The 16,403-nt window shown below is 43.7% G+C and overlaps 1 protein-coding gene across 4 annotated transcripts in view; it reads left to right on the forward strand.

Moving 5' to 3' along the window:
• Window positions 1–1,970, forward strand: part of PTDSS1 (phosphatidylserine synthase 1) — a 135,503-nt gene extending 133,533 nt beyond the window's left edge. For 3 of the 4 annotated variants that reach the window (XM_073632004.1, XM_073632005.1, XM_073632001.1), the window contains one exon: window positions 1,417–1,970. In XM_073632004.1, the coding sequence (XP_073488105.1) occupies window positions 1,417–1,508 (92 nt within the window). In that variant the 3' untranslated portion in view covers window positions 1,509–1,970. The remainder of the gene's footprint in view (window positions 1–1,416) is intronic. The other variant, XM_073632002.1, reaches the window with a different exon arrangement.
• The last annotated feature ends 14,433 nt before the right edge of the window (window positions 1,971–16,403 follow it).

Below are 16,403 nucleotides of genomic sequence, written 5' to 3' on the forward strand. Positions count from 1 at the left end.
GTCGGAAATTCCGAACGTCAAGAACGCGGTGGCGTACAACACGTATGATGAGAAGAAAAAAATGAAGTTCAATAGCCAGTGCGGCTCTTCTGCTTGAATCTGAGCATGCGTGGAACTTTGTGCGTCGGAATTGTGTACACCCGATCGGAATTTACAACAACAGATTTTGTTGTCAGAAAATTTGAGATCCAGCTCTCAAATTTTGTGTAACGGAAATTCTGATGGAAAATGTCCGATGGAGCCTACACATGGTCGGAATTTCCGACAACAAGCTTACATCGAACATTTTCTGTCGGAAAATCCGACCGCGTGTACGGGGCATAACAGGATTTATTTTTTTAATTCTATCCTTTGGAGGAAAGGTTTATTGAATAAGTACAGCAATCCATTAACAAGGCTGAGTTTCTATAGGATCGTGGCATAAGTATAATATTAACAGTTGGCACATTACAAAATCAGGCATGAAAAAACATGCTGCTCACTTGAAATTGACATTGACACATGCAGGGCCAGGACAAGGTTATTTAGCGCCAAGCGCAAAGATGACAATTGCCCCACCCCCCAAAAAGTATGAGCATTACATGTCAGCAAAAAATCCCCCCCCCCTCCCCCCCCCCCCCCGAAAAAAAAAAAATAATCAAGCACTTATCCCCAAGCGTAATAACCCTTTGCAAGCCAAAATTCTCCCCTAACAAAAATTCCCCCTCTTTCAGTTCAAAATCCTCTCCCTCTCCAAATCCCCTCTACTAACACAAATCTTCTACCCCTCAAATTCCTCCTCTCCTGGCACAACAAATCTCCTCTCATAGCACCTACCCCCCCCCCAACCACTACCACAATTTCCCCTCCTAGCAAAATAAATTCCCCCCAATCATCACTAGAGCACAAATCCTCCCTCTTGGTAAAAATTTCCCCTCCAAATCATCCGTTCTAGCCCAACCCCACAAATCCCCACCACACCCAGGGCAGCCATCTCTCCTGCCCACCCTGGCCCTGGACACAAGTATGAATATCAGTGTAAAGAACAGTACACTTCTGTATTCGGCACACGCAACATAAAAAAAGTATTAATATTAAACTTCAAATCCAAACAAAGCAAGGTTCTCATCTGGTGTGTGTTGAATAATAAATTACAAATTACCTAAAGTTGTGTACTGATCTTCTTGTGTCTTTGGAGCATATGTCTGCACTTGCAGTGGCAAAACCTGTTTATGCCACTGCGAGTGCAAACTGATGCTCCAAAAAACCCAAGACTAGCCATAAACTGAGTCCAATTCCCACAGCTCACAAATATAGCACAACCAAAAGGCACTGAGCAAAAGACTTATCTCTTAGCCATTAAGCTAACATAAGCAATTTTTTTTTAGAGCTTCATAATTCACAATCCATTTTCTAACACAATCACTTTTTTTGCAGCAGAAGTGCCCCAGAAACACAGCGAGGGATTCACACACTCCAGAAGAAAGAACCGCAGAGGAAAAGTAACAAATGGTCTTAGTAAAAAATAAGTTTACAATGACAGTAAGCCTTAGTACAGATCTGGGGGCTGATTCTGGTTCTGAAAATGAATATATTTTGTCGTGCATCCAGACCAAGAAAGTGGAGAAGGCACTAGGATGGAAACCAATCGTTCGCAAGATGACACTTAATCGAGTCCTCCTGTGTTACAGATTTGAGACTTGATATTTCCCATATCATTATCCTTACTTGCCATTGTGACATTGGTGCCTATTGGAACTTCAGATCTCCTGTCATAGGCACCAAGCATGTCCCACAGCAGCCAACCAACTGTACTACCCAACCACAAGGGTAATTGCTGCCTATGGCCTACAGACTTTTACTTTGTCATATGCTGCTTGACTTCAACAACGCTTCTCTCTTGCCTACTGCTTATACTGATTATTGCAAATGCTTCCACTCCTCAAGGTTGTGTTATTATGTGTTGTGTGGTATTAGAGATTTTCCATTTATTCTCGCCTGTTTTTTATATATATATATATATATATATATATATATATTGGTGTGCTGGGTTCATTAACTTGAAGATGCCACCAATTGTGTTTATACACCTAAAATCAAAATTATTAGAAGCTTAATGTGAAAGGCACAATCACCTGTTTGGTCCTCCAGCACAGTTTAGATGATGGAACCTACCTTGACTAGGGTTGTTCTACTTCTAGAGGGGGTGCTGGTTGTGCACACATAGTCTGTTGGGCTTGTTTAGTAACAGTTCAGAGAGTGATGATCTGACAAATGCAGAAAGCCATAACAAACCCATAATCTACAATTATCTCTAATAGAAAAAATACATTTTATGATGTACTGATATGGAGGTGTTAAAAGATGTGTGATTTTATATTCTCCGTGCTTTTGATAACCCTGAAATAATTTTGTTTATTATATATATTTTTTTTTATTAGAAGCATCCTTTAGTGATTACACTGTGACAGAACAGTTAGGACCCCTGCTGAACAGCTACAAGAAAATCAATTGCCAGATAAGCCTTAGACCCCTTTCACACAGAGGCAGTTTTCAAGCGTTTTAGCGCTAGAAATGGTGCCTGTAAAGCTCCCGCAAACTGCCTCCCATGCCTCCTGAGTGTAAAAGCCCGAGTGCTTTCACACTGCATGGTGCGCTTGCAGGATATTAGAAAAAGTCCTGCAAGCAGCATCTTTGGAGTGGTTCCCCCCCCCCCCCCCCCGCCCATTGCAATGGGCCCATTTGCCCATTGCAAAAAGTGATTTGAAAGCGCCGCAACATGGGCGTTTTTAACCCCTTCTTTGGGGTAAAAAAGCGCAGCTAAAACAGCGGTAAAGCCCCGCTAAGATAACTGGCGCTTTACCGCTAACGCATGGGTGGCCTCAGTGTGAAATGGCCTTACCCTATAGACATATATCCATAAGTGTACCAAAATTGATGTGCTGCACTGCTAATGAGGTTACAAGTTACTATAATGCGAATGTATATAACAGACTATAACTAGAATATCATTTTATAAACCATAGCAAATGCTGTCAATTAATATCAGATTCATATATTTATTTTGGAATACAGACACTGTTTTGAAAAAAACAATGGGTACGTTTTAAGTTCCAAAGTTTAACCACTTCAATACCGGGCACTTAGACACCTTCCTGCCCAAGTCAATTTTCAGCTTTCAGCGCTGTAGCAATTTGAATGACAATTGCGCGGTCATGCTACACTGTACCCAAACAAATTTTTTATCATTTTGTTCCCACAAATAGAGCTTTCTTTTGGTGGTATTTAATCACCTCTGCAATTTTTTTTAATTTTTTGCGCAACAAATAAAAAAAGACCGAAAATTTTGAGAAAAAAAAAACACGTTTTTCTTTGTTGCTGTTAAAATTTTTTGTAAGTACGTTTCCTTCTTCAATGACTGGCACTGATATGGCTGCACTGATGGGCACCAATGGGGTGGCACCAATGAGGTGGCACTGATGGGTACTTATGGGTGGCACTGATGGGTACTTATGGGTGGCACTGGTGGGTACTTATGGGTAGCACTGATAGGTGGCACGGATGGGCACTGATGGGTGGCATTGCTGGGCATCACTGAGGTAATTTGTTACATAATGGTGCCAGTCATTGCCCATTTGTGGGCACTGATTGACACAGATTTGGCATTCATTTGCACATGTGGATGGCCATGGGGTACATACCTGGCCATCCACATGTTGCCCCCTTCCCTGGTGGCTTTCCTGGTGGTCCAGTGTGGGCATCTGAGGGGGGGCTGCGCTGATAAACAATCGCGTCTGTCAGATGCGAGTGAGGAAAAGCCGATCACCAGCTCTTCCTCTTTACATCAAGATCAGCCGTGATTGGACATGGCTGATCACGTGGTAAAGAGCCTCTATCAGAGGCTCTTTACTGAGAGCGGTGTGTCAGACTGACACACCGCATCACCGATCGCCGCGATGCGTGCCCCCGCAAGCCCGCGGCAGCTGTTATCCTGCAGGGTGTCATATGACGCCCAGTCAGGATAACTGAACCACTGCCCGGCCGTCATTTTGCTATAGGCCGGGCGGGAAGTGGTTGTAAACCTCAGGCATGAAATATGAACAAAGCATATCCCTCTATTGTGTGTAATTGGCTCAATTAAGAGCACCAAGTGTTACTTTTGTCTGTTGCCTCATTCCTCTGCTATCAACATGAGGCACATCTGACAAATTTTCCTGACACCAAGAGAAAAATGGTGATGGGAGACACCTCCAGCTGATTGACAGCCTCAGCTCTGTTCCTGTGTGAAGGGGGGTGTGTCTCTTCCCTCCAGTCAGCTATCAATGCTCTCCTCACTGAGATCTGCAGAGTGTAAGTTCAGCTCTCCGTCCCCTTTTTTCTGAACTCAGGCGAAAAATTCAGCACTTTGAACGGATGTAGACAAGAAAGGGCTGCAGATAGACAAAAACAACTTATCTAGGAGGATTTGTCTCATCTCTGTATATCATCTGATGTCAATCACTTGAGAATCATTTGTGTGTGTGTGTGTGTGTGTGTGTGTGTATATATATATATATATATATATATATATATATATATATATATATATATATATATATATATATATATATATATATATATATATATATTCTCTTTCAATCTCAACATTCACTTGCCTGAATGCCCTCTGAAGAAATGCTTGGTCATGTCTTAAAATTTTGGGAGCAATTCTGAAAAATCTGTGAAAGTCATGCAACAAGTAACATTTGAAAAAAACTGAAAAATGTAACCCTTTATTTTTAAGACCATGATCTTTTCCAATGTGCTTTCTGTTTATTAGTCAACTGACACATTTTGACTAAAACAACCACTGGTGGGTTTTTTTATTTTTTTTTTAGATTTGGGTGGGTGGATTCTTTGGAGCATATTTAGAAAGCAGTTAAAGTGGTATTAAAGGCTTGTTTGTTTGTTTTTTAACCACTTACTTACTGGGCACTTATACCCCCTTCCTGCCCAGGCCAATTTCCAGCTTCTATGCATTTTAAGCATATCTTTTTATGCATTAAGGTGAAAAACCTTCTGTAGTGCAGCAGCCCCCCAGAGCCCCCCTTGTACTTACCTGAACTTGATCTTTCCAGCGACAGGGAAGAGTAGAGCAGCTCCAGCCACTGTCTCTGGTCTTAATTGGATAGATTGATAGCAGCAGTAGCTATTGGCTCTGCTGCTGTCAGACAAATCCAGTGACATGGGGGGCAAGGCCGAGTCCTGCTGTCTGTGTCAATGGACGCAGTAGCAGAACTCAGGGGCGCTCCCGCACCAGTGCCCCCATGGAATGCGGCTCTCCGTGGGGGCACTTAAGAACAGGAGGAGCCAGGAGCCCTGCTGGGGGGCCCCAGAAGAGAAGGATCAGGACCACTCTGTGCAAAACCCTTGCACAGAGGAGGTAAGTATAACATGTTATTTAAAAAAATAAAATTAACCTTTATAACCCCTTTTAAATGACAATTGTGCGGTAATGCAACACTTACACTTACATTTTTATCATTTTTTTCACACAAATAGAGCTTGCTTTTGGTGGTATTTAATCACCACAGCAATTTTTATTCTTTGCTAAACAAACAAAACGTTTTTAATATTTTGTTCTAAAATTTCAAAAACTGGTTATTTTTTCTCATTCACTGATGGACACTGATGAGGCGGCACTGGTGGGTGCTGATGAGGCACTGATTTGCAGCACTGATGGGCACTGATAGATGTCACTGATCCCCAGCACTGGTTGGCATTTAGGGGACCAATGTCCCTCTAACAGAAGTCAGTTACCGGCTTTATTCTTTTCTTCACGCTGACAAAAAAAAAGCCGGTAACTGGCTTCTGTTTACTTCCTTGATCAGCTGTCATTGGCTGACAGCTGATCACGTGGTAAAGGGCCCGCTGTGATTGGCCCTTTACCCTGCTCAGCAATCACAGAGCCAACCCCCTGGAGCACGCGGGCGGCACGAGAATGGAAGGATGTACATGGACACCCTCCTCGCATTTGAGGTCCACACTGTAGCTGTCTTTTGGCTATAGCGCAGACGTCAAGTGGTTAAATAACAAGCATGTCATACTTACCTGCTCTGTGCAGTGGTATTGCACAGAGCAGCCCCATCCCTCCTCTTTTAGGGGCCCCCGCTGGTGCTTCTGGCTCCTCTTCAGCTAGTGTCCCCAGTAGCAAACCGTTTGCTCTGGGGGCACTGGTACATGTGCTAACTCCCATCCATAAGACACTAATGCCTTGTTTCCACTGAGCAGATCGGTTCGGGTTGATACAGTTTGAATGGTCCGGTCTATTCTGGTGAGCGTTTTCACTGCAAGTAGGACCACAAGGGGCCATACAGGGTTTAGAAAAAATGCCTCAGCATAGCATAGCAGAGGGTTTTCTGTCAGCCAATCAGTGGAATGTATCGTAGCTCCGCCCTAAACGAACCGTTCCATTTTCTATGGCCCCACATCTGAAGCAGGACCCTGAATGGAGCAGTACGGTTCGGTTGTATGGGCCGCTTTCATAATGGAAACAACCAAAATAGCATACCGAACCGAACCAATCCGCTCAGTGGAAACGAGGCAATAGAGCCGTTACTCGCAAACCCACCCCCCATTCCTTTCTTACTGTCTGTGATTGACATTAGCAGGACCCAATGACACCCTCTGCTGTCTCAACCAATGAGGAATGAGAGACCCTGGAGAAGCTTGGCTCTCGTCCACATCGCTGGATCGAGAGGGAGCTCAGGTAAGTATCAAAAGGGTTTTTACCTTCCTACTGCCTGAAGGTCAAAAAACTTGAGCCTTTAAAGCCACCTTTATCTGTTATTCAGTAGACATTCGCAGCAAAGTGAATCTTCCTGGTGCATGCATTTTAAATGACAGTGATTGATTCACCACCAGTGAAATTTACTCTTCTCTTCTCTGAGTTTGCAATATTTATGAATTTTATTCAAATCTTGCAATATCATTATGTCCAATCTCCAGCATTGTCACACCTTCATTATTTTGTATTGTTTTGATTGTCACACCTTAAGAAGATTGCAGAGTACCAGCAAAGCTAAAATGTTTTATGCCAAACATACAAAAAAAAAATGTGCCTAGTTTTAAATTCATTAAAAATCATTAAAGTAGAATTCAAGGCAAAACTAGCTGGTCTTAAAAATGCTCACCTATTCTGACTAATATAGATATATATATTAATATAATAAAACTAATATATATATATATATATATATATATATATATATATATATATATATATATATATATATATATATATATATATATATATATATATATATATATATATATATATATATTCTCTGACTAGTTCGGCTTGGTCTGGAAATCTACTTTAAATCATGTGTTTTAAATGCAGATAGTTTATATTCCTGCTTCCGCCTTTTGATTAGTTTTCGGTACTTTCTGTACAGCACTGTGAAAATGATTATAGGAGATGAGCACTGCGGTGACCCCATCTGCATGCTGCTACTCCTTTCCCTGTGCCTTCAGTAGGTATGCGGGGAGGTTCTATGCTGCTAAAGGGAACTTGTTGTCATATTTGTATCACATGCACATTCTAGTTCCAGGTCATTAATTCACCAAATAGTGACAGAAGGATAAAAGTGCAGAGCATGCACCTTCAAAAACAAGTCAGATGTCAGCATCCATTTGCTCCCTATACTGCAATAAGGAAAGTGAGGTCGCTGACCTGACTGTGCTGTCTGGCAGGAATGACTAGATCATAGATCACAAAATTGGCCAAACAAAATGATACATTCTTTTGCGGGCAAAACAATTCAGTTGTGTATTTCACCAGTATGTAGCTGTTCCTCTGTCACTAAGTTTTATGCATTTTTCTTCTTGTTTTGGCTTTCTGCTTCCTTGTAGCTCTGTGCTGCTTCCCTTTACTAAATAAGCCTATCCATGTACTCAGAATTCAGGCTGCATGTGTCTGTTTTTTTAATTGAATGAATGCTTTTCTGCATTTATTGTTTCATAACTAAGTGAATACTAAGCACATCAAGGTAAAAGAAAAGCTTCCTCCATTTTTTTTGCAAGTCTGTTTTGTTTCAGAAACAATCGTTCCAGGGTACTAGAGGTTATACCTCTCATGATAGTATTATCGGGCATTTCTCCAAGCGAGTGTGACGTGCAATGACTAGTAAAGTACGGTATCCAATAGCAACCATGTTTCCGCTTCTGTTGCAATACAGTGAGCTGTAATTGGATGGGTTGCTGGGGGTTAATACACATTGTCAATTATGTTACCTTCTTGAGGTGGAACTGGAATTATATGTTTTACTCCACCACCCTCGCCCTCCTCACCACCAATAATAATCAGCAGGGCTTTTTTTTCAGCAGGAACATGGGGGGAAAGCAGTTCCGGTACCTCCAGCACTGTATGTATCTTATGGTAAGGTGTGCTGGAGGGTATGTTGATGCTGCCTGCTGTTGGATCTATTGTCGCTGGTGGGAATCTATTTTTGTATGGGGGGGGTCTATTGTTGCTTGGAGGAATCTACTGTTGAGGGAGAGTTCTATTGCTGCTGGAGGGTCTATTGCTGCTGGGGATCTATTATTGCTGGGGTGGTGTTTTGTTGCAGGGGATCCATTGTTGGTGGGGGGAGCTATTGTTAGGGGTCTATTGTTGCTGGGGTGGGGACTATCAAATTCCATACAAATTACTTAATAGCACAAAATGATACTTGGTTCTGTATTAGGGGTGGTACAGGAAGGTGGGTAGGGGGTGGAACCAAGGACTGGTGCTCAGTGGTGGGTAGGGGGCAGAGAGGAAGGGTATCTCAAAAGGGAGGATTTCCTGCACCTATTCTCTGAGAAGAAAAGCCCTGATAATCGGCACATACTCGGGTCTACATTAACGTTTATGCAACCAACTATTATGTAGGCCAGGAGTAGTCAACGTACAAGGTTTAGGGGGCCTCAACTGTGGCCCCTGACATTACCTTGGGGCACATATAATAATCTGTATATGTAATGCTACATAAAACTGCCAGAGAATGCAAACTTATTAGAAGAGAAGTTCAGACACTTAGAACATGCTGCAGATGTGATTGAAGACCACACACATGTTAAGGGAGAAAGTCAAACTGCAGACATGTTAATCTGGCTGTTTGCTGCTGGATTTTTTTGTTCAGCCTGTAGGCTCAATGAAATTAATTAACCGATTCCCTCATACATGCTAATAGTGTGGGCGGACGAATTCTGCTGCAGGCTAGTGTGTTCTGACAGCCGCTGCCCACAGCTGTCAGAATACCTAAACAGCTGCATGTGGTTGGAGTTGCAGTTCAGCTGACAATTCTCCACCCAGCTCTTTCAATTTTTAAATCGAAGTATGGTGGGCAAGAGGGGGCTGAAGGTACCACATACTAAGTAACTTTCGGCCTTCAGGACCTCGGCTGAAATTCAAACAGTGTATGGCCAGCTTCACATTAAACTGCTAAAAATCACTGCTATACCGCAAGCTCTTTACAAACGTCGCTACTACTCACTTCTGGGGTCCAAGGATCAATGGACAATCTGCAAGGGGCTACAGCTTGGGCACCAGGGACATTTGTGGTACCCTGCCCAACCAAACAGCAGGAACAGATGACAAAGTTGTTCATAATGTGGTGGAGAGGGCAAGAAGGTGGTTTTTGAGGGAAAAAAAATAAATTCAGTTCCACTTAAAATTTGCCTTTTATGTATCTTATATTTTGGTTTTTTATGTTTATGGCCATATTATTGTGTGTGTGTGTGTTGTTTTTTTTGTTTTGTTTTTTTTTATACCTATTATATAAGTGTTAATGCATTTGTGCTGGTCAGCTATCATTTCTGCCAACTCCAGTGAGCAGGTTGGTAGGAGAAATCGTGACAAATGCCAAAATACTTCAAAAATCTGTAATAGAATCTCAAGTGACATATAAAGAACACTTTTCGTTGGATTGGTCATTTCTGTTTTCAGTAATCGGAGAGAGATGGAGCTTGTACCAGCTACTACTAGTTTGCCTACAAGAGTATTCTGAACATCGCTGAGGTACAAAATAAACTATAAATGGAAAATAAATCTCGTTTAGTGTGTTTTGTCAGTAAGGCTGGCCATATATGGTCGAATTTCGAAAGAATTTTCTTTTGAAAATCTGAAAATTTGTGCGTTTTGTGATCCAATGGTGCCACCATTGATTTCGAAATTCGGCCAACCAAGCCTTCAATTTCACCTCCTGTTGCTACAGAAAATAATTTTCCTGGCTGGGAATCTTCTTTTCTTTCCAGGAATTTTCTTTTCTTGCACATGCGCATTTCTTTTTCGATTTTACATTTCTCGCACGATTCTCCCATCATTGATTAGAAAATCATTTGTTTTTCAAAAGATTTCTGATTACTCAAATTTGATTGCCGCACGAAAATTGGCTGTTGCTGCAGCCCACTAATGGTGCAAAATACAAACAAAAATTCTTAAATAATATTTTCGAAAGAAAATTCTTTCAAAATTCGACCCATGTATGGCCTGCCTAAGGCATTAAAAACCTTCTCACTAGAACCTGAAACTTGGTACTCTGGACTGTGTCTTTCTTTCAAAGGTATCTCTTTAAGAGAGGCAAGTGTTAGTCTTATTGAGATGGTACTTGGTTCCTACTCGCCTTGCCAGGATGTACCCTTCATCTTCAGAGGATTGCTTTAGGAGATGTGCCTTACGGGGTACTATGCTCCACATATGGTGGGAATGCCCAAGCATTAGGAGCTGTTGGAAAATAGTATTTTCCTTGATTTGTAGAATTACAAGCATAGCAATAGTTCAATGTCCTTCTATAACTCTGTTGAATAATCTCCCAGTGGGAGTGCCACATCCTATGAAAAGACTGATTTACTTTATGCTGCTGGCTGCGTGCGCACCAGCTTGGAACGCACTCGGGAGAGTCCGGAAACTGGAAGTGAAGTCGGAGCGTGTCAGATCTCTATGCAACTGGGTGACCATGCATGAGAACAATGGCGAAACAGAGCACTGTCACTTTAATGGGATGTGCTTTCATGGTAGAATAACGTAGGGCTGGGGAAAAAATCGATTTAAATCTTGAATCGAGTTGAGAAGTCAAATCGATTCAAAATTTAAACAAATCGATTTTTTTAGATTTTTTTTTTCACCGCGCCACTCCTGAGGAGCTGCAGGCAGGAGTTTTTAGGCGAGGCTTCGGCCTAGTCCGTGAGGCCGGACGCCGCGGACTAGGCGAAGCCGCGGCCTCGCATAAAAACTCCTGCCCGCAGCTCCTCAGGACCGGCACAGTGTCCGAAAAAGAAAAAACTTGATTCACGTTTTTTTTTTTTTTTTTTTTTTTTAGAAAATCACCCAGCTCTAGAATAACGTAATATTTTTTAGTTTGTGTAAAGGCAAAGCTTTATTTTTTTTATTTTAATTTTGGATAGACTAGCTACCTCTGTCCAGTTTTTATTTGCGTGTCTCAGGCCTCATTCACACGTTGCATACTATAATGTACACAAGTGTAGGGCCGCGTTTATCCACACAGAGATGCACAGGTGTTCCGTGCATCCCCATGCAGGCAGGCCCATTGATCCCTATTGGGAAACAGCTGCTGTGTCCAAATATAACATTTGTGTGGGTGTGTGTCCCCAAATTCACACTGTCTGAGTTCAGGGACATGTACCCACACAGATGCCATGTAGGGACTCGGGGGCTGTATACTACAAATTTTCATCACTCTTTTTTGTTCTGGTGACCATTGTCGCAAAGACAGAAAATATCAAATGTCTTTCTCGAACATCACGGGACACAGAGCCTCAGTAATAACTGATGGGATTATAGGTATCACTAGGTGATTGGACACTGGCACACCCTAACCAGGAAGTTCAACCCCCTATATAGTCCCTCTCCTCACAGAGATACCTCAGTTTGTTTCGCCAGTGTCTTAGGTGTTGGACGTGTAAAGATGTCCTGTGCTGAGCTCCAAAGGGAATATCCTATACTGGGGCAAGCTAGGCGAACCAGATCCATTTCAAAGTGTCTTTTCTAGGCCGAATTGAATGGTACCCGGGCCTCGTGTCCGAAGAAACGAGGTTTTACCAGTAACGCTTCCTCTATTTAGAGAGCTGGACCCCGCAGATCTGAAAATGGTTTTCTATCCTTATTTCTGGCCGGGTGCTTTACAGGCCCAGAACTGTGGATCCCCCTATTCGTAGGGGGCCCCAGTCTCTGAAGGTTTTTTCAAACGGAGCCCACCGTGAGAGGTGAAGATTGGGTCTGTATAACAGAACCCTGTGGCTGGATAAGGTAAGGGAGATTCCACAGAATTTTTTAATTCTAGTAGGTTTTCTCCTTTAAGGTAAATGCATGCCATGCCTATTGTCACCACCGGGGGCTGCCAAGAGCACATACCTTCTCATGCTGATGTCTGTCTCAGTGTTCGCACGCTGCACAAGCTTCTCCGGCCGGCTCCAGGTAGGATGGGATGGGGGGCTCTCCTCAGGGATATCTCCCCCCAGACTAGGAGGAGGCCGCAGGTGGTCTGTGAGGCGGTTATACACCGCGATATAACCGCCGCCGCTGCCATGCCACCTGCAGGCCCCATCACTACTGGCCTCTCTCCTTCCTTCTCCTCCCCCAGCCTTTCCTCCATGCTGTCCCAGAGGGTTCGGGAAGCGCGAAGGGGGGGGGCGTCAGCACAGCGTCCAGCGTGCTCAGACACCCACATTTGCCGGCTGCAGGCTATTAAAGGCACACTTTACAGGTGCACTAAGCCTTTGGAGGGACACAGAGCTGATGGTCGCATGTAAGGTAGGACACAGGCATTCTCCTAGGCAGCATTTACTAAGGTAACACCAGACTGGGCATTTGGTAGCAAGGCTTTTGCCAGACTACATCGCTCAGCAGTCAGTGTTCATTTGTGATACCTCCACCTTGTTGCTTTGGACTATGGGTAGAAGAGGTTCAAATACCCCAAGAACCAGAGGCTCTAGGGGATCTCGTTCAGGTTCTGAGGACCCCCTTTCTGCAGCATCCTCCCCCCCTCGAGGGGCCAGGGACGGCTAGTCAGGGAGAGTCGTTGGGGTCAGGGGCTACACCTGCTTTTGGCACTTCAGCCCCTGTATACAGGTTTTTTCCTCAGCCATTAATGGTTTAGAGGAAAGATTAATGGCCGTGATTACATCTTCACTCAGTGGAAGAAAACGCACTAGGCCTTCCTCTGTTCCCCAAGACCCTCAGGCAGAGGAGCTCTGGGATAAAGGAGAAGAATCCCTTTCAGAGGATCAGGATGGGACAGATGATTCCTCTTCGGAGGAATCAGGTGGAGAGGGACCCTCTTCGGCTTCCCAAGATGAGAAAGTCTTAGTACAGATCCTTACTGGTTTGGTCCGCTTCACATTTAAGTTGCCCATATCTGAATCAGTTAAAGAAACCTCTTCTTCTTTAGGGTCACTGAAACCTCCTCCAACAACACATGCTTTTCCTGTTCATAATTTACTTGAAAAGCTCCTTTATTCTGAGTGGGATCACCCAGATAAACGTTTTTTTTCCTGCCGAAAAAGTTTTCAACACTTTATCCTATGGAAGAAAAGTTTATTAAAATGTGGGGAACACCGGCCATTGATGTGGCAATTTCCTTCGTAAATAATAGTCTGACTTGTCCTGTAGACAATGGTCAGATGCTCAGGGATCCTGTGGATAAAAAGATGGAATCCCTATTGAAGGATGTTTTCTCCTTAGCAGGTTCAGTGGCTCAACCTGCAGTAGCAGCGATTGGAGTCTGTCAATACTTAAGAGACCATGTTAAGCAGATCATCAAAGTTTTACCTGAACAGCAGACCCAGGGGTTGGCTAACCTTCCAGCGGCCTTATGTTATGTTGTTGACGCCATCAGAGATTCTATCATGCTCTCGTCTTTCACTGGGGTTGGTGCATATACGTAGAATCCTATGGTTGAAAAATTGGTCAGCCGAAGCACCATGTAAGAAGCTGCTGGCTGGGTTTCCATTTTGTGGTTGTTTGGAGAAGACTTGGATAACTCTATCAAGAGAATCTCTTGTGGGAAAAGCACTCTCTTACCTGTTAAGAAGAAGAGTAAGCATCCCTCTTTCAAACGGACTCTTTCCCCAGCGCCAGGGGCTTCAGCCTCCAGGCAGTCTCGATGGCCTCCCCCGTCTGAGTCAAGAAACGAGAGTCAACCCCAGGGACAAAAGAAGTCCTGGGGGAAGAAGCCTACTAGGCAAGACACTAAGACCCCTTTATGAAGGGGCGCCCCCGCTCGCTCGAGTGGGGGGAAGACTGCTACAGTTCTCAAGGCTCTGGCAGGAGGACTTCCAGGACAGATGGGTAATCTCCACGGTAACCTTAGGGTACAAGCTGGAGTTTCAAGAATTTCCCCCTCCTTGTTTCCTCAGATCAGTTATCCCCAGAGATCCAGAGAAAAAGCAGTCGCTCCTTCTAGCATTAGAGCGACTTTTGTCGCAGGAGGTCATTATGGTGGTTCCCACGAAGGATCAAGGATTGGGATTCTATTCCAACCTTTTTACGGTCCAAAAACCAAATGGGGATATCGGACCCATTCTGGATTTAAGGGATCTGAACCGATTCCTAAGGATTCAGTCCTTCCGCATGGAATCAATTCGGACAGTAGTCTTCATCCTGCAAGGAGGAGAATTTCTGGCATCGATAGACATCAGAGATGCATATCTGCATGTGCCCATTTTTTCTGCTCATCAGAAGTTTCTGCGCTTCGAGATAGGAGGGTGCCATTTCCAGTTTGTGGCTCTGCCTTTTGGGATAGCCACTGCACCCCAAGTCTTCACAAAGATCTTGGCTCCTCCTCTGGCCAGATTAAGGGCTCATATATATATATATAGCTGTAATAGCATACCTAGACGACCTGCTCCTGATAGACCGGTCGGTAGCCTCCTTGAACGGGAACTTGAGGACCACAGTGAAGTATCTGGAACACCTAGGTTGGATCCTCAACCTAGAAAAATCGTTCCTAAAACCAATAAGAAGACTGGAGTATTCGGGTCTGATCATAGATACAAGCCAGGAGAAGATATTTCTACCTAAGGCAAAGATCACTGCTTTAAGGGAGCTGATTCTGGCAGTCAGGACCAAAAAGGGTCCTTCTGTCCGCCTTTGTATGAGGCTGCTAGGAAAGATGGTGTCTTCGTTTGAAGCAGTTCCCTATGCTCAGTTTCATTCAAGACTGCTGCAACACAGTATTCTGTCAGCCTGGAACAGGAAGGTTCAGGCATTAGACTTTCCGATGCACCTGCCTTATACGGTGCGTCAGAGCCTCAGTTGGTGGCTAATACCCGAAAAACCTGCAGAAGGGGAAGTCCTTTCTACTGGTTACCTGGACGGTGGTAACAACAGATGCCAGTCTGTCGGGTTGGGGAGCAGTTCTGGAACAATCTGCGGTCCAAGGGGTATGGTCCAGAACCGAGAGAACCTTACCCATCAACATTCTGGAAATCCGTGCGGTATGTCTAGCCCTAAAGGCCTGGACTATCAGGCTACAGGGTTGCCCGGTCAGGATCCAGTCTGACAATGCCACAGCAGTGGCTTATGTCAATCATCAGGGAGGCACCAGTAGCCGAGCTGCTCAAAAGGAGGTGAACCAGCTCTTAGTCTGGGCAGAGAAGCATGTGCCATGCATATCGGCAGTCTTCATTCCAGGGATAGAGAACTGGCAGGCGGACTATTTAAGTCGCCAGCAGTTACTTCCAGGGGAATGGTCTCTGCATCCCGACGTCTTTTGGGCCATATGCCAAAGATGGGGGGTTCCAGATGTAGATCTCTTTGCATCCCGATTCAATAAAAAGATAGACAGATTTGTGGCAAGCACAAAAGATCCTCTTGCATGCAGGAACGGATGCGTTGGTGATTCCGTGGCATCGGTTCTCACTGATTTATGCATTCCCGCCTATTCTGCTACTGCCACGACTCCTTCGCAGGATCAGGCAGGAAAGGAAGTCAGTACTTCTGGTGGCCCCGCTTGGCCCAGAAGGACTTGGTATGCGGAAATAGTAAGGATGAGGTAGGGTTCACCGTGGACCCTACCGGTACGCCCAGACCTGTTATCTCAAGGTCCAGTGTTCCATCCTGCCGCAAAAACGCTAAATATGACGGTTTGGCTATTGAAACCCACGTTCTGAAAAGTCGTGGGCTTTCAGGTCCTGTGATATCTACCTTGATCAATGCAAGGAAACCAAAAAAGGATAAATGGCGCTAGAACATACAAACATGCATATAAAGAGTCCAAAGTAAATGTGAAAAAACATCCAGGGTGTGATAGTCAGTAAAATTATATATATATAGAAAAATTGTATGTGTATATATATATATATATATATATATATATATATATATATATATATATATATATATATATATATATATATATATATATATATATATATATATATATATA

Source organism: Aquarana catesbeiana, linkage group LG05 (assembly GCF_042186555.1).
Source record: "Aquarana catesbeiana isolate 2022-GZ linkage group LG05, ASM4218655v1, whole genome shotgun sequence".
Taxonomy (NCBI): Eukaryota; Metazoa; Chordata; class Amphibia; order Anura; family Ranidae; genus Aquarana; species Aquarana catesbeiana.